This window comes from Malaclemys terrapin, chromosome 4, assembly GCF_027887155.1.
Source record: "Malaclemys terrapin pileata isolate rMalTer1 chromosome 4, rMalTer1.hap1, whole genome shotgun sequence".
Taxonomy (NCBI): Eukaryota; Metazoa; Chordata; order Testudines; family Emydidae; genus Malaclemys; species Malaclemys terrapin.
Window position 1 is genome coordinate 45,751,399 of NC_071508.1, and position 19,310 is coordinate 45,770,708.

The 19,310-nt window shown below is 44.9% G+C and overlaps 1 protein-coding gene across 1 annotated transcript in view; it reads right to left on the reverse strand.

Annotated features, from left to right (window-relative positions):
• Window positions 1-4,879: 4,879 nt before the first annotated feature.
• IGF2 (insulin like growth factor 2) overlaps window positions 4,880-19,310 on the reverse strand; it is a 36,831-nt gene continuing 22,400 nt past the window's right edge. The window contains exons 3-4 of the mRNA XM_054025760.1: window positions 11,620-11,786; window positions 4,880-10,799 (exon numbers count right to left, since the gene is read on the reverse strand). Coding sequence (XP_053881735.1) covers window positions 10,560-10,799; window positions 11,620-11,786 — 407 coding nt within the window. The 3' untranslated portion in view covers window positions 4,880-10,559. The remainder of the gene's footprint in view (window positions 10,800-11,619; window positions 11,787-19,310) is intronic.

A 19,310-nucleotide genomic window follows, 5' to 3' on the forward strand; every position in this document is an offset into this window, starting at 1 on the left:
TGTTCTTACGGTCTGTGTTTAGGGATTGGTCACCAGCAAAGGTGAAAAATGGGTTTTCTGCCAGACAAGAACTGTTATCTATCTGGCTGTTCACATATCAGTTACATATTGTATAGTTCACAATGGGTCTCCTCTCACTAGTCTGAACTTATTGCTAATGAAAGATTGTGAAAACTTCAAAGAGAGAAGAGAAAAGTAACAGGAAAAAACAGCCAGGCCTGGTTGAAAATGCAGGAGAGAACTTTGGGTGAGATAAACTTCTGTAGACAGGAAAGTAACTTGTTAGTAAAATTTAGTTTCCAGAAAGCATGTTATGATTTTTTGTATGTAACCATATGTTTCCAATATTCCTTCTCACTATCACTTGAATCTCTGTTCTTTGGTAATAAACTTATTCCCACTCTCACTAGAAATATGTCTAACTGCTGTGGTTTTAAACGAAGTGGTGATCCTGCGTGGAACCTTACAAGCTGGTGTGTGCTGTTCCTCAGTCTGGTAATTACGTGAGTGCTCAGTGGGCAAGGGGCTGGACACATCATAGAATACTCCAAAGACTCAGGGACTGGTGTGTGTCTATTGCTAACTTGCATGGAGAGAGTGAGGCCTGCAGAGGCCTGGAAGACAGTTCTTGTGGTGCCAGGGGCTGGTGGTTTCAGGGGAGTAAGCCACAGCAGGCACGGACAAGATTGCCTTATGCTACAGGCAGGTGATGGTGAAGTGCCTCACAACCTGGGGTACCCTTGAAGAGTGTCACAGGCACATGCTGCCTTATGCTATCTACTTGCAGCAATTAGTAAAGTTACAGTTATAAAAACTGACCCCTACCTAGTGCTCCTAATACACCTCAAGTCTTTCAAAAAGGTGAGAGAGTATTGTTATTCTGGAGCCGGTCCAAAAACGGCAGATATTTTGTGTGGAAAATTTTAAAGAATTTGTTGTTTAACGGGATTCTATCAGGAATGAATTTTGGTTTATTTAAAAATTGTGTGGGAAAAAAATATTTTTTGTTTGTTTATGACCCACTTTTTTGGCCCCTGTAAAAGGAGGAGGAAGAAAAAGACTGCAAATGTTTCACTTTCCAGTTTCCTAGGGTTGTGGGTTTTTTTAGTGAAACTTTAAAAGGAACCTTCCTAATTTTTCATGAATTTCCTTTTTATAAAAGGCTATTTTTGATTAACAATTTTCATTTGACAAATTTTGACCAGTTCTGCATTATCCACATTTCACAGGTGCTTTGCGAAATGTTGCTCATAGTTTTGGAGGGCATTCCCATCTTGGAGAAGCCACCCTACCATTTGCAAGAAAACTATATTAGGGAGAGACTATTAACAATAATGTCAATTCCCAACATGGAGATCTTTATGGAGAGTGGTCTTACAGAATTTGGGCTGGGAGTTTCAAATGAACCTAAGGAACCTAATGCCCAGATAGCTCCCTTAGTCTGTTTATAAAATTCCAGCCTTACACTATTAGAAGGAGGGGATTAAACAACATAATACAAAGGCATATTCCTGCTGGTTGACTATGGAAGGGATTTATTGCATCAGCATGAAATCTCTTCCCCAAAAGAATGATCATATCAGGACTTCTTGTCTGAGACAATCATTGCCAAGTCAGGACTTCTTTGACACAAGACTCTTTTTTCATCCATACATGAGCAAATGGCCTACAAGAACACTTGCTTGTGCAAAGAGATTGATCCACAACAGGTGGAAAAATTCCTGGCCCCATCTCAGAAGGTCTGGTATGTTGACATGCGAGACCTCTGCTCCTAGGAATATCTATGACTGATGAGAAAACTGAAGGAGGCTGTGTAAGATAAAAGAACTGCAGGGCAAGGATGTCATGGACTATGTGAAGAAAATGATGATGGGCAAGGACATGATGCTAGGGAGGTACTGAGGAGAGGTACCAGTCCATTACTTCTGCCTGGGGAAAGTGGCTATGTGTTGCATGCCCACAATTCTTATGTACAATTTTGTGTCATTGTCCTTAAATGACTAGTAACATGAGTTGAAACGTGTTAAAAATTTTGCATGAAATTGTCACTGACACTTTGTTAATGTTGACCACATCTATTTATTATCATTTAGAAACCCCAGCCAGGTGCTGGTACTCTGTTATTAACGTGATGGATGCAACTCAATCTCTCTCCTGGTACATGTCAAATACCCTGCCAGGACATTTTTCATGATTCTTTCCTCCTGGACTTTGTCAACATTGAGATACATTCAACATTTTCCCACCAGCTCTTCCTGCCATGCAACATTCTTCATTATACACATCTGACCCATATCTCTTATATCATTCTATTCATCCTAGAGCACTAAACTGTGGAATGTATGCTCTAGAAAGATGCAGTGAGAGCTGCATCTGGGGAAGCTTCACAGATTTTAAGGCTAGAAGGGGACCATTATGGTCATCTGGTCTGACCTCCTGAATTCCTGCATCAAGCCTACGTCGTGTGGTTGAGAAAGAGCATAGCAAGTTGGACATTTCAGCTTGCCATTCGCTGTTGGCCAAAACAAGAAGAAACTGAAGGGAGGGGCAGTGGGGTAGAGGAAGCTCTTGGGCGGGGGCTCCCTGCAAATGCTGACATGAATTTAATGAGCAAGTACATTTCTAAGTATATGCACAGCGGGTAGCACAACAGAGAACCAGGCCAAGATTCCTAAATGGCCAATGAGTTTCCGGCAGGTTGAAGTCATGTCTGCTGCAGAGTACTCCCCACTGACACCCAGAGCCAGAGAATCCTTGGCAAAGCAAAAAGAGCTGCCGCCAGCCTGAATCCTCAAAACACCAAGGAAGCCTTTATCCTAGGACACAAGATACTGTTGTTTCTCTCTTGGAACTACTTGGGAGTCATTTTTTGAATTGCACATGCAATAAATATGTGTGGAGTCTCCTCTGTTAAATTGTGGAGCACTTGTGAATAGTGGTGTATACAGCAAACCCCCAACGATACGAACACCAGAGTTACAGACTTACCGCGCAACCGGACACCCCGTGAAACTGGAAGGCCTCAATCAGGCAACAGCGCAGACCAAAAAAACCCCCCAAAAACGAATACTGTACTGCCTCGGGGCTTTAGCCACGGGAGGCTGGGGATGCAGCTGTGGGTGGGTGTGCACCAGGGCTCTGGGTGGGAGGTAGGGGAGGGGGGCTCAGGGCTTCTGACCTTCAGGAGCACCGGGGTTCAGGGCTTCAGCCCCACATGGGGTGCTGGGGCTCGGGGCTTTAGCTGATTTCAGCCCCAGCGCTCCCCCTGTAGGTAAAGCCCCTAGCCCTAGAGTGCCTCCTTCCCTGCTGAAGCGGGGACAGGAGCCGGGAGGAGCCCCGAACCCCAGCACCCCCTGTGGGGCTGAAGCCAGGAATGGAGCTACGGGACTGAAGCCCTGAGCCCTAACACTCCTCTCAAGTCTAAAGTGCTGAGCCCCCGTGCTCCTGCAGACCCCGAGGGTCAGAAACCCCAACTCTCCCCAACACCCGGAGCCTTGACCCCTTCCCTGCGGCTGCAGACCCAACCTCCCATGTGGCTGAAGTCCGTAACCTCTTCTTCAGAGTTCCAGAACATTTTAGAGTTATGGACAACCTCCTTTCCCGAGGTGTTCGTAACTCTGAGGTGCTGCTGTATTTCCTGCATACTAATATTGGCAATTCTCTAATGTGTTCCATCAGAAGACTTTTCACAAGCATCTCCACATTAAATTCCTGTAAAGTGAAAATTATTCTAATGATCCCAATTTCACAGCAGAAAAAAAATGCAGGCAGAGAGGGCCAGATGCATTCCTGTTGCTGGTGTGGGGACAGAGTGGAGGTAGGTCATACCTCCTCTATTCAGGCTAGAGTAGCCCTTACATCATATTGCCCCTATGGGCCATGACAAGGGCACAGAACTGCCAGGACACAAATCCACCCTGAATAGTCCTCCCATTCCCAATCTTCTCCCGCCCTCCCTTTAGCCAGCCTCCACTTCACCACTAACCCTACCAGGAATGTGCCCTATCCCAGGGGTTTCCCAAGCTGGCACTACTGCACATCTATCATATAATAATCACTGCACCCCAACAGGTTTCTTCAACACCTCCACTGGCTCTGAGGGCTCCCATTTTCCCTCCTTCTATGCAGGATCTCTGACTTCAGTGACAGCCACCATCTTGGCCAACACACCAGAGAATGAACCAGGGGCCTCCAGAGGTAAACGCTTTAAGCTAAAGAGCCAAAGCTCTGAATCTGGCAGCTGAGAGGACTCTCATGGGCTGGGAATCAGACACACACACGCAAGCATGGGGCAGCAGGGGTTTGTAAGCTAGTGGAATGGACTCAGCAGAAAATTACAGCTGGAGTCCACAAGGTCTTGTTTCAAGGGCTGCTTCAAACAAAGAAAAATAAGTGAACCAGCAGAATGTGAAGTTGGGAGAGGGGGTGCCCCAGCTTGGAGGCTTAACCCAGACCTGGGGGAAGAGCCTTGCCACCCAAAGGCATTACCTTCCTTCTCCTACCACCAGAAGCCACTCTTACAACCCTTTTCCTGATCATCCTCTGCAAAAGGCAGAGAGAAACTGAGCCAGTTTTAACCCTTTCTTCACTGGGGACCAGGGTAAAGTGAGGAAGTCATTCTATAGAGTGCTCCTGGAACTTAGTTGATGCACTAGCGTCTTTTATGTAAGCATAATAAGTGTTGGCTGGTTGTATCGTACCTAATGGCAGGCTGTACCGTGCTGACGCCACTGCGGGCTGACCCCTGTGCCTGCACTGAGCACTCCTGGAGTCACTGGCATCTCTAGACTAGTGCAGAGGTCTCTCTGCACCAATGTCATGGCAGAATTGGGAGTGATATTTTGTACCTCTTCATTAAAAATGAAACCGACACCAGAGGGACATTATAACTGATTGCTTTATTGATACAAATGAAAAGTACAATAGGTGCAGAATCCGGGCAGTTTGAGTCTTGCATATTAGGCTGAGTGCACACAAGTGAAATGATTCAAGATACATTAATACCCTTCCCGCCCCTCCCACCCCCCACCATATAAAACATTAGCGGACAGTAATACATACAATGACAAAACCAGTTTTTTAAACAACAAATACAATTCTTCCCTTCATTTAGTGCAGAGGCAGCTAGGTCCATCACCAAAAGACTGAGCCTTTGAGATCAGGCAGGATGAAGTGGATGAAGCTATTGTGCGATACTAAGACAATGGAACCAGTTGGGGGCCCTGCTCCATCCCTAAAGTGCTATTGCTATGCACAGAAGGTTGGAAGAACAGCTCTGGTGTTTTCCAGCAAACAAGCCATAAAATAATGTATACAAAGAAAAAGTGATTTTCCCCAAATGCAGAGACACTAACTTATACGCTTTAAACACTGCAGCCAAAGAATTAGTTGTGCCACTTCCATAAATGAGTTGCACCCCCAAAATCCCAGTGTATCATGCTGAAAATGAACCCCAACAAAGGTGTTTATTGTGAAAACAGCTGGCCCTGCTTCCCCCTGCAAACCTACAGAGAAGCAATACCTAAAATCATCATCCAGAATGGCAATGGGATGGGAGGAGAGAAATGATTTTTGTGGTTACTTCTGTGGCACCAGAGGAATTCCACTAAGCCCATATTGCGCTGGCAGTTTCAGATGCTCTGCTGAAACAAAAAGCTGTGAAATTGTCCTTCCCCTGCCCTCTGCTCTCTGAAGCACTGTCTGAATTAGCACAGTTCCACATGGAAAGTCTGTGTGAGACACGTCATCAGTGGGACAGACTTAGATCAATTGGGTTAAGCTTCTAGTCAAAGGTTTTCAAACGATTAATGGGAATTGGGTGTTCAAGTCTTTGAGTCATCTAACTAGGTTGGTTCTTTCCATACAAGCAAATGTGGCCCCTTACCTGATCTATAGCTGTTGTAGTTAGTTAACCGACAAGGACAAATTCTGATCGGTTCTACTGGTATAAACCCATTGACTTTGTTTACACCAATGAAACCTGGAGCAGACCTCAGTGCTCTGCAAGGTACAGGGATACGGTGAATCAGATAGTGGGACTAACAAGAGAACTTCTACCTGCTAAGATACTAAATAGGATTTTAAATCCCTCTCGTTCTCACTTGCAGGATCTTGACTCCAACCCCATCCACACTACTGATGAGAAAATATTTCTATAGCTTAGCCCAATTGGTCCAATGCCCTAAACAGAAGCCCCCGGCAACATAAGATGTCAGAAAAGGGTAAGTCATTCACTCCTTAAAGGTACCAGGCATTGCCCAGTTCCACATGGAGCTTAACCTGTTCAGTCTTTCTGGCCAAGTGAAGTGAACCAGCCAAAAGGAGAAACACCTACCGATCCTTTTGTTTAACTCGAAGATTTTGATCAAATTAGGGCTGCAGGACCCCCTTTTAGTTCCTGTGTTACATCACAGCTCCACCTGCTACATGCAGTTAGCGATGGGCCAGACTTCAAAGGCTGAGTTTGAATGTTTACTCAAAACCTGAACCAAACCTCTCGCATCTTCAATACAGAGCTGGAAACCTTACCAAAGGGTTTTTTTTTTTGGTAGTTCCAGCACTTCTGCTCATGCTCCCAGTGGGAACCAGGCACCGCAGATAGGAAAAGGTTTGGTTGAAGTTTTAGGTTCTTTCTGTAGCATCTCTAGATGCCTTAGCCCTCTTTCTGAAGCAAGGAAAGCGTTAAAACTTTCCCTTATTCCCTAGAGCTACCATGGAGTAAACAGCCCACACAGTGCAGGAGAGAAGGTCTGTGCGCTGAGCCATTTCTATAGTGCTGCTGAGTTTCAGCACTGAAGCATTAAAAAAGTCCCTCTAACATGGAGGAACTGAGCCTGTGGCAACTCACACAAGGAACAGCAACCAAGTAAGCAGTCGCTGTAGCCTTTAGAAATGTCTTTTGGTACAGTTAAACCAAATGGCTGAAAAATATCCACTTTCCCTTACTCGTGGGTGAATGTTAATGAAAACCTGGTTGAATATTCATAAAGGACAAGAGGAATAATACCTCTCAGAAAATCCACTCTTACGGCATATTTAAAAAAAAAATCAAATAAAAGCCTTTTCTAGTACTTCAACTGCTGGCTCCAGTTTTGAAGTTCATGAGCCTTTCTCCACTTGGAGACTGAGGGCTGGATTCACCAAGGCTCCTAAGCAAATGGCTTAGTGTTAAGCATGCAAGTACAGTACTGCCACTGAAGTCAAAGGGACTGTGCACACACTCACTTAGGCATGTGTGTCAGTATCTTGCTGGACTGGGACCCAAGGACCTGATGCACCATTGGCTTTTATCGTCATCTGCATACACTTTATGCATGGGTGGAAACTGCAACCAAATGAGAGCGGTAGCATTTTACCTCTACTTTGTACTGGTGCAAATGACTACACAAGGTGCAAAGCAGCAACTGGGACCTCGATCCACAAAACTACAGAGAGGCCCACAATATTCAAGACCCCAAACCACATGGAAGTTCAAATCTTAGTCTGAACTTTTGTGCCTTAGGCCTATCTTTTCTTGTGAGCCAGAACTCCAGCTATTACTGGGTCCTTAGAAAGGGCCAAAACTTGTGACATGCTGAATCCTAGCAAAACCCATCAGCGGGATCGAGAAAATCACATAAGCATATGTTTAACAATATGCGTGAGTTCAATTGACTTCAATCGGATTCCTCATATGCTTAAAGTTAGGTGCACACTTAAGTGCTTTGCTACATCAGGGTCAGAGTGTATGTAGTATCTTGCAGGATTGAGCCAAAAGAGAGGATATTTAAAGAATTTTCCTCTGTGCCTTTATGAATATTGTCCCTTGGCAAAACTTTCTCCCCACCCCTTCCCCAATAACAAAAATAAATAAAAGTAAAAAGAAAAAAGGCATGCTTCATATTCCAGATGGATATTTACTTGCTTAATAGGTATTTTCCACTTTAAAAAAAATATTTATTTTTGGTACAAAGCATCCAGGAAAGCTTTTTCCATTTCCCCCTCTTTTTAAAAATAAAAACTATGTTTTTAAAGAGACACAATAAGAAAAATCAGTTCTTTGCACTTGCTCTGTGCCTTCCCCACCCACTCCCAGACCACCTTTTAAATTTGGACCAATTTTAGTTTTCTTTCATATATATTTAATAATAAAATAAATAAAGGATTTACTTTTTGTTGTATATTGCAGTGCCATTTTTTTTAAAAAACAAAGGCTTCGTGGCTCAACGTTGCAAGGTAATATTAATAAACAAAAGGATTATACATTAATATCCTCCCCGTTCTCAGCCCCTCCCACTCGCTCCCCAAACCACAAAATAGAATACAATTCAAGTAGTCTCTTTAAAAAAAAAAAAGTTTTAAATGTCTGGCTATAGAAGGCAAAGCAAGTACAGGACTGGTTAACAGAGTGTCCCCATCTTATTAGCAAGTGAGAATATATCTGAGGGAAATGTAGTTGATTTCCCCCTTTTTATGGTTCCTAGACAGATTTTATATATATATTAAACCAACCTATTTTACAGCCCTCGACCCACCTCACACACCTGTTTGCTCACCCAGTGTTGAGCCTTGGCAAACTAATTGGCTTTTCTCTCCCATCTAGGCATCAGCTTTGATTCTGCACTAGGCGCAAAAAAGCCACCTTTGCACCTCTGGAATTATGTGGCTGTCTCAGGGTCTTGCCCCATCTCCCGTGTTAATCAGAGCAGCCTAGTGCTCTAAGTTACACTCAGACTTTCCATGGTCCCCTAAAGTGAAAATAACCAGAGTGCAGCGAGCTCTGACTGCAGCCTCTCTATGCCATCCTCCCTATACCAGGCTTGTTAGGAAGGATGGTACAGAATCATTTTGCCAGCTCTACCCCTTAGGCTGGGGATATTCCCTGAGGGACCATTCTGCCCACCTGTCCTGGAATGGTATAAGGGGATCACAGTGGAGTAGAGTCTGCGCCTACCCCTTTGAAAAGGGAGGAGGCAAGGGAAGGAGCGGGATGAGGAGATGATTAGTCATGGAGCTATTGCTTCTGAGGAAACTCATGCAGGCCTTGATTCAGCAAGATACTGTGCCCAACTTCAAACATGGGAATAGTCCCATTGGACGCCTCTGGGGCCTCAGTGAGCCTTAAGGTCAGAGAGAAGGTGGTAGAGGGAGACCAAAAAGGACTCCATGAATGACACACAAACCTTGATGTGAATGCTAGGGCCCTAATCCTGCAAAAGCTTACGCCTAACTTTCCACGCTATTAGTAGTCCCGTTGAAGTTGATGGAACTACACTCAGGGTGAGAAGTTAAGCCCAGGCCTAAATTCTTGCAGAATAGGGGCCTAGAGTTGTAACTCGGATATCTTAACAACATCAGAATAGTTTATCTTTTTTCAAAAAATTCCCTTTTGATCTAAACAAATGCGTATAGACGTATTTCTGCATGTGCGTGCATCTGTGTATGTGAGTGACAACCAACTAGCTCATATGGTCATGACCAAGCTATATTTCAGAAGAGAAAAGAAACACATTTATCACACTTTTCCTAAAACGAAAAGCTACAATTTCAAGTTCAGTATTGAATATCTTGTCCTTCCCTTCCCACCCCACCCCCTGCTATTTCTGGGTTTTTCCCCCCTTCCAACTTACTTTAGCACCATAACACATTTTAAACATTACAATCCCTCTTCAGATACTACACAAAAATTGTCCCATAAAAATAGTGCTTTTTGCCAAAAAAAAGTTATATATATTATATATATAAATCAACTAAATCCGTGGCAAATGTGCAATGCAGACGCCTCCTCTATTTAAAGTGAACATCAGTTCACTTCCTCTTTTTTATTTTTCCCCCTTTCCTTTACCTCTTTCTCACACTTCATCCGTGATTTTAAAAAGGTGCAAGTCGATTTGGAATCTTGTAATTAAGCACATACACACACATAAATTCAGATGGGTCTTCTTGGAATTTCTTCTCAGTTACTTTTTTTTTTTTTTTTTTTTTTTAAGTAAAGGTGCAAAAAAAAATTGCTCTTTACAAAAATAAGAAAAAATACCAAAGAAAAAAGTGGGGTGGGAATGAGAAAAAATGTAACCCCTCCAAATAAATTTTGCCCCATTTTTTTTCACTTTATTGTCAAGAAAGACATGGAATGGACTCTTCTGTTTTTCAATTTCATATTCTTTTTTTTCTTGCTCTTGCTCTTTCTTTTGCCTTCTGCTGCTGGCATGTGGGATGTCATGCCCTGCCCAATATTAAAATAGTTCAAGTGCCAAACGGTCCCTTTTAAGTATGGGCTTGAAAATACTGGGTAGATAGGGGAACAAAACAAAACAGAAGTTTAAAAAAAAACCACTTTAATGCTTAAAGGACAATGCCACAGAAATTATGTTGTTGCTGACAATGCTGTAATCCCCTTCTCACTATGTCAGTTGTTTGGTTCTCTTTAAATTGGCGTTACAGTGCCCCCTTTTTATTGCTTCTGGGTGGAAAGGCAATATCCCTCTTGCTTCACAGCCAAGAGGGCTAAGGGCTAGGGAAGTTAGGCCTCAAAAGTCCCCCCAGGAGATTTAAAAAAAAAATAGAATCCATTTCACAGTTCATTTCCGGTTGCCTGATGTTTCTGAGGAAACTTGCACTACCAGGGGCTTCTGGCTGGGCAGGGAGATGAGGGGACGATGCACCTTGGTTTCATCAGATGCTTGCAGCCCTTCGGCTTGCCACCGGTACCTGCGAGCGCGGAAGATGCTGGGAACTCCCCGTTGTAGGCGCTGTGAGCTCTTTTTCTGCCACACATCATATTTGGAGTACTTGGCATGTGAAGGTTTTTGAAAGCTATCCTGAAAGAGGAGAAAGGGGGTGGGGTGGTAAAGGAAAAAGAAAATGAGTGTCACTCTGAATAGACCATTGGCTGAAAACCCCATGACACTGTGAGCTGTTGTTGCAACAGTGAAACCCAGCTAGGCAGACCTGCCCAACCTGAGGTTCTGAAAGCAAAAGAGGTCACGCAAGCCAGCAATAGAACTCTGGAGTCGTATGACCAGTCTCCCTCTTTCTCCACTAGCTTACAATGCTTTCCTATTGCTCTAGTAGCCATTACCGCTTTTTGTGACTGAACTACTTTCACTTTGTAAAAAGAAGAACAGGAGTACTTGTGGCACCTTAGAGACTAACAAATTTATTAGAGCATAAGCTTTCGTGGACTACAGCCCACTTCTTTGGATGCATAAATTTGTTAGTCTCTAAGATGCCACAAGTACTCCTGTTCTTCTTTTTGCGGATACAGACTACACGGCTGCTACTCTGAAACCTTTCACTTTGTAGTGGCCAGCACACATTTTCTAGATGATCTGGTGTTCCTTTGTGTTCTTATTAAACTCATTTGATTCCTCTCTTGCCTTTCAGTTTTAATTTTTATTTACCCTACTCTCTTTATTTACTTCATCTAGTCATCTGAACTCTCACTTTATTATATGTTTGGTTTTGGGCAGGTTATTTTACATTATTTCCCCATTCAAGATATTCGCTCTATGTTCCATGAAGGTCCCTAGGTACTGTTGTTACTGCAGAAGCAGCAGATCTTAGAGATAAGAACTTTCCTCTCCCATGGGATTTGTTTTTTTAAAGAGCAGCTGATTTCTAGATACAATCTTCACTTACCTTGCTTAGTGCTGGTAGGACCACAAGAGAAGAGGACGAGAGGTCCCGCTCAGACTTAACAGACTTTGCGCAGTACGTTTCCAAAAGAGCAAGGTCGCAGCTCCGAAAACAGCACTCCTCCACTATGCCACGGTTGAATCTTCTGTTATTTCGTCCCACGGGTCTACCTGAAATGGCAGACCTAGCAGTTTAGGTATCAATGGTTTTGAATTAGATTGTCTTCTCTGCTTCCTATGTCGGCACACAGAACCTAGCACATTTTAGGTACTACTGCAATATAAACAACACACAGTTTTTGTACCAGTGTAAATATTTCAGTTAGGAGTGCCATTTTTTACTGATGTAGTTATACGTACAGCTCTTAGTGTGGACACAGTTATACTGGTATGAAAGTGCCTTATAGTAGTAAAGCTCGTTCCCTTTCCCGTATTGGAACAGCAATATAGGTATAAAGCCCCTTTAGACCCATATAACTGCATCTGTGAGGTATAGTTAAAGTGGTGCAATTTTTTTTAGTGTAGACGAGGCCTAAATAATACACAGATGAGTATTAAAGCCTCTGGTGTTGGTCCTGCCAATTGTACTCTAGTAGAACGAGGTAGTAGCATTCCTTATGAGTAGGGGTTCTACCAAATTTGCAGCTGTGAAAATCACATCATGGACCATGAAATCTGGTCTCTGGCTGCCCAGCTCTGAAGGCAGACTGGAGAGCAGCAGCTGCTGGCTGGGCACCCAGCTCTGAAAGCAGCGCCATGGCCAGCAGTAGCACCACCAGGCAGCAGCCGCCACTCTCCTGCCAACCAGCTTTAGGTAGCGCCACTGCCAGCAGCAACGGAGAAGTAAGGGTGGCAATACCACAACCCCCTCATAGGCTTACGACCCACTTTTGGGTTGAGGCCCCCAGTTTGAGAAATGCTGCAGAGAAATCAAACATTTTTTGCAGGTTGGTCCACATCATAAATAGCAAATTTCGTAACTGTGTAATACATCCGTAGAATTAGCTATTTATGCCGTACCAACCCATGAAAAATGTGTGATTTCTCTGCGATTTAAGTAGACCCCTACTTATGAGGTGCCATACTTCTATTGGAATGCTGACATTCCAGCGATGAAGTGGACCAATGGAGGGAAATAGTACCAGATTGACCAGTTGCAGCCATCTAAGAATAGTTATTTAACTTCTTAACTGAGTCTTTTAATACAGTTTTCTTCTTCCGTATTTCTCTGCAAAAGGATGCTGTAGTCAGCAGTTATGTTTTCAAATGCTCTGCAACAAGGGGATTTCATTTCACTGTGTAATTAAAATAAAAAACACTAGAGGAAAGGCCTAGATAGTTTGATATCTTAAACAAACAAAAAAACAGACATTCAAATTTGCCCACACTTCAGTGTGAAATGGGTCAGCTTGGGAAATATCAAACTTCTCAACCACAAAATGTCCTGGAACTAAATTGTGACTTTTGTTTTGCACATTTCCCCCCACCAAAAGTGTTTGTAGTTTTTTTGCACTTGGCTGTTGTGGAGTTAGTTGGAGGGGTCTCTTTCTGAGCTTCTGAAACTAGCCCGGGATTCTCAACCTGGGGATTGCAATCCTTGGGGATGGGGAGTGGGTAGTATCACTTTGCCCTTCCCATATTGCTAAGTGTGTGTGCATGCACACGCGAATGGTGGGAGTGTGTTCTAGCTAGATGGTGGGTGTAGTGGGGTGGTTACCCCGCTCCTGCCCTGAAGGGCTTAAAACAGCCCTGGGAAAGGGTTGTGGCAGGGGAAAAGCTGGGCTGATTGGGAAAGCAGCCACAGTTGTAGCCAGTGCAATCAGAGCCCAGCTGGCCCTTATAAGAGGGCGGTGGGCCAGACGGAAAAAGAGACACTCTCTCTAACTTCTTGAGGGAGAAGGACCTGGCTGCCTGGGAGCTGAGCAGGGTACCTGAGGTGGACTAGTGCTGGGGAAGGGCAGAGGGAGATGGGGAGCTCCAGCCTAGCAAGACCCCAGACTGCAGGCTGAGTTAAGGGCCCACAAAAGGGGTACTGGAGCTGCAGAGGGGCAGCCCAGATATAGGCAGAGGGAGCTGGTCCAACCCCCTTACCGATGATGAGTGATTTACAGACTGCAGTCTGCCCCAGGGAGCGGGGGCTAGATGATGACTGGTAGTAGCCACTGAGGCAAGGTGGGGATAGGGGGTTGGGGGATCCTCTGGGTGGGGAGACCCAGATTATAGGTTGCTGCTAGGGGGCAGAACCTGATGTAAAGGGCACTGGGGTCCGAGAGGGACAATGGGGCCAGTGGCAGGTGAGACACTGGCCTGCAGAGGGTTCTCTGGACTGGAAGAACTAATTCCTAGGACTACCAACAGGAGGCGCCACGCTGGTGACTCTTCGCCCCGCCACAGTGGGGAAGGGGACTACATCCTGGTATAAGAGATGTTAAGAGCCGATGATCTAGAAACAGTATTCCAATTCCACTCCACTTCCCCAGTCAGAACATAAACACTGCAGGCTACTTGCACTTCTCATTTTCATGGGCACAGAGAAGTGTGCAGAAAGATCCAAGTTCAGCAAAGCACTTAAGCACGTGCAGGATTTCAGTGGGACTCTTCATGAGCTTAAAGTTAAGTGCTTTGCCAGATTGGGGTCTTAGTTACATAGAGCATTCTTCAGACCCATTAAAGAATAACCTACCAACTCTGCATAGACACACACACTCTCATGTTGATGACGTACAGTAAATATGTAGTATGAAAGGAAGCCCCTGGAGACATACCACTAGTTTAATTGCTTTTAAAACAAAAACAAAAAACACAACCTCTGTCCTATTTTATCTGACATCCCCATTTTCCGCCTTCGCCGCACAGCCACATTTTAAGGTCACTAGAACAAGTAAGGCACCAGAGTGAATCTGAGCTGCTATAGGGGACTTTGCTGACTCATAACATCTAACCCAGCTTCTGGAATCATTTAAAAAGAACTATTTTTTTTTCTTTTCTGAAAACATTTCAGGCACGACCTTTAATCAGCGAGCCATGAAGGTTAGAAGGATGGTTTTCTCCCTAGAAAAGTTCAGTGAAGGGAAAAAGACAAGCATTGTTGGGAGTTTATTTCTCTCATTAAAATGTTGGTGGCATGTGAACTCCCTGCATTTGTATTGTTGTATTTAAAGGCAGAGCCCTCTTCCCCAGCCCCATGCTTAGGACTGTGACTCCCCCATTTAATTCTAATTTCCAACCCCAGCCCTACCCTGATTAGTTGAGCCAGTCCCCTGGCATCAGAAGTCAGCAGTAGTGGCCAGTTCCCTGTGACTGGCTGCCAGTCGCTGGACATAAAAGGGTGTATTTTAGTGTCTTGCTATCTCTAGGGAAAGCCCCATGACTGCTATGGGTGTGTCCTTATGAGCTACCTGTCCCATTGGTGAGTCTGTGCATGTATTCCAGTTTGTAATACCCACTAATCAGCTGGTAAACAGTAAAGACAGCTGGAAGGGAGAGAGGCAGATGCCTCACTTACAGATACAGTGGATGTACTTTTCTCTGTGTGTGCTTAACTCCAATCAAGGTCTATGGCAGGGGTAGGCAAACCACGGGTCATGAGCCACATGCGGCTCTTTTACATTAAAATGAGGCTCGTGGAGGCCCTCGCTTCCCCCTCACCCCCCATTCTCTGCCTACCAGACTTGTCAGGGGCCAGGGAGAAGCTCAGGGCTTCTGCTCTGTGGTGGGGCTAGGGGGGAGGGGGTCTCTCAGGCAGGGCTTCAGCCCCACGGGGCATACCTGCTGGGGCTGGGGGCTTCAGCAGGAGTGGAGCTGGAACCCCAAGCCCTGACAAGTGCTTCCTGTTGGGCTGAAGCGCTGAGACCCCCTTCCCCACAGGGCAGAAGACCCTAGCCCCACCACCCCACCGCAGGGCTGAAGCCCCGAGTCCCAGCAAGCACACCCAGCCCTCGATTATCGTACATGGCTCAGAGGATCAGTAAGTTTGGCCACCCCTGGTCTATGGTAAATGCAGGCCTATGCAGAGAGGGAGGGAATACTCGTTCCCTACCTGAGTTCATACTAAGAAGGGATCCACATTTACCTGGATAACTGATCATACTCAGCTGCTGGAGAGCTAACATGACAAATGTCCCCTTTTCTATTACAGACACTGGACCAGTTCCTATAAGCAATTGAAAAGCTAGGAACAGCTCGAATATTTAGCATATTTATGATTCCAGGAAGGGGAGAGGGAGTGTAAAGTGAAAATCAAGAAAAAACAAAGTGATCCTTTTTGATAGTACTTCATTCACATTCACACTAGTGGAAGGCTGTGTCAGCATTTCTGTCCTAAGGTGCTGAAGTGCATAGGTTTGGGGGAAGGGATGATGTTTTAAAGACTTAGCTAACTTCTCTCTTTGAAAGAGGTGTTATCAGTTGTGTATATTTTCCAAAGCACCTAAGTGACTTAGAAGCCTAAATGCCATCAACTTTCACTGACTTTTAGAAGCCTAAGGGTGGGATTCAAAAAGGTATTTGGGCACCTAACTCCTACTGATTTCAATGAGAACTTGGTGCCTAAATCTCTTGGCAAATTCCAGCCTAAGTTGCTTTTGAAAATGGGACTTAAGCACTTTTGAAAATGTTAACCAATATCTACTGCACACAGTTATGTGTGGGATTCTCAGAAATACGCATCATTGGCCTAACTCTGCTCCCACTGAAGTCAACACAGCACCAAACACTCTTGAAATTCCCACCCTTAGTTTGGCAGGTGAGTAGTCCAATATGGCCTCGTGTTTTTGCTTCTGCTGTTTCCACCTTCCATTCTTCAATCCTTTTTCCCAACCTCAACATTCCTTTCCCACCAAAAAGAAAACAAACAAAAACACTTGAAAACCCTGAGAATCTGCAAAGTTATCTGCTGTGTAACTGTCTGCCTGCTGTTTTCCTTGCTCACTTTGCTGCCAACTATTTTCCTATGATAGGACACATTTCCAATTACATAATTGTATGATGGCCGGGGATTTGAATCTCACCAGAAGCCACTACAACCTTTCATGAAAGATTTAGTGCTTTTAAAAACAACAAACAAGGATATTCAGTACCAGAAACTACTGCTAGATAATGACCCAAAGGCAACAGAAGCCAGGAAATGTCTAGTTAAGGGTGATAACACTGCTGGACTAGGTTGGGGTGAGTGTTAGTTCCCTAATGTGATTTATTCATGGACTGAAGGGTGAATTTTCTGGCTTTTGGCCCATCTGTGGCCTCTTGCCTTAATGTCACTGAAACACATGAGGAGGTTGGGTTGCTGTATTACCACACTGAAATGCACTCCCTTAGGGAATCTATTCTTTGGCAGAGGTGATGGAAGAGGGATCAGCAGCCATTCACTCCCACATTAGTGCAAGAGTTAAATGTTTTCCTTTCCCCTTGTGTTTTCTATTTAACTAATAATTGTATTTTCACAAGGAGACCTGCTTCCTTTCCTGCTCCATAAATCAATCATTCCGTTAAAGCCCTATGCTTACTGGGCATGCTCCTCTGAAATCGACCCCCACTATTGCTGATATATACCAGGTTACCCAGAATCCCTAGCACTTTTATTATCATTTAAAAACAGGACCCTTCCTGGATCACTCCACACCTGAGTTGGGAAGCCCCTCTGGGAAGGGGGTTGGTTTGAAGTATGTTATAGAATGAGCAGAGTTAGCAGTAACATTAGCTCACGTGAACGCTGCTGGGGCAGTGCAAGTGCATTTCATAGCAAAGTATTATGCATCGTCTCTGGCCAATGTTTTCAGAGGTGATGGGCACCTGCATCTCCCTGTGACTTCAGTGTGAGCTATGGAACATCTGTGGGAAAAATCAGGCCAGTGCTACTTAGGTGCCTAATTTTCTTCACAGATTTTTGCTTTGATTTGCAGCAAGAAAAAGTGATTGTGCTCAGTCACCTAGCTACTGGGCTTCCGGGTGACCGCAGGCAAATCACTTCACTGTGCTGTGCCTCAGTTTCCCCACCTGTAAAATGCAGCTAATATTGCCCTCCTTTGTAAAGCACTTTGAGATCTACTGATGAAAAGAGAGCTAGGTAATATTATTACAGTCATGTAGATTCTACTATCACTAATACTTACACCGCAGAGCAGATATCTGCAGAGTAACTGCAGGCCTCAGCTTTGTCATGCATGTAAGTAGCAAACAGGATTTTTGATAGCACTTCTTCCCTCTCCCTTAGTATGATGTGAAACAAGTGCTACTTCAGGAGTCACATGGGTGTATGCACATGCATATCCTAGGTGACATAGTAAGGCGCTGGAGGAAGACGATCCAGTGCTGCTCATGTCACCTATGTTCAGATCTGCCAAATCAAAGTGAGTGTGGCAGGCGTGGCTGGGCAGATGTCAGGTGACCACCTTTCTGCTTTTCATAGCAACAAGTGTCACTGGGTCATGCTGCTGGTCTGGGAGCCCATTGCTGGAGAGCTGGTATCTGGAGAAAGCAGACTGACCAGAGTAGTACCTAATGTTCAGAGCTTGTTTTTAGAGCTCACGGAGGAGGAGAGGTGCTGGCTGACCTGTTCCTTTAATTCAAACAGCTCCAGGACACCAGCCACAAAGTGGGGACAGGTTTGCTAGACTGGTCATCCCTGAATTTCTCTAGCTCCCCCACCCCTCTATCAGCTTCTCAATCAAAATTGCTGCTAGCACTTACATTTGAGTGCATGTATGGACAGTATGCATAAGGGAGACTGTGTCAGACAGACATCTGTCAGGCATGGTCTAGATAATACTTAGTCCTGCCGTGAGTGCAGGGGACTCGACTAGATGATCTCTCGAGGTCCCTTCCAGTCCTATGATTCTATGTGCATAGCTGTATGTGGGTGGGGGGGAAATGCACACATGCATGTCTTTGCACAGAGTGGGGGAAATGCATGTACTTGTTCATGGCTGTGTGGGGAAGGAACAGTGTGTACATGCTGGGTGTTTGCATGCCACACACAGGAGAAATTTTAGGATTCTCCGGAGCCCTCTCCCCGGTTTCTCCAATCAGTCAAGCACCAAGCCAAATGGAATGAGACTTTGGGTGTAAACAATCCCCTCTCCCCTGTCAGAGGAATGTAGAGACCAACAAGAGAGCCTTTGTCAGATGGCTGGGCAGCCACAGCCATTGTCTCAGTCCCCCCGCCTGCCCCTCCCCCCACCCAGCAGCAGCTCTCCCCCCCCCCCCCCCCTTCTTTTTCCTAGTGTTATTGTGAGGAATGGCAGAGAGAAAGAATGTGCCCTGTCAGCATAAGTGGCTTTTGGAAAGAGCTAAATTCTTATCAGCTGTTGGAAAGGAGGAAACAGGAGCTGTTGTTTACAGAAAGTCAGACACCCCCCCCCCCATTCTTCCCTTCTCCACTGGCCCCTATTCCAACAACTCCAGATCCAGGTCTTCCTTTCTACCCACCCCTCTCCCTGGCTCTGTTTTTTTGCTAATAGCAGAAGTCCCTTGCTCCTGCTGAGGCCCTAATCCTGGTGTCAGACTCTTGGCCCTGCACCCCTCATTCTAATGCCTCTGGGCCTAAATCACCATCATCCTGCTCATAGTGCAGTCACTCTTACTGGTGCAAAAAGCTTCCTGGTCAGAAGGATAGCCTTCAATGCTGCCTTTGCATCCCTGTGTTGGACTGTAGGAGGGTCAGGATAGCAGCGAGTTGGAAACTATATCAAAAACATT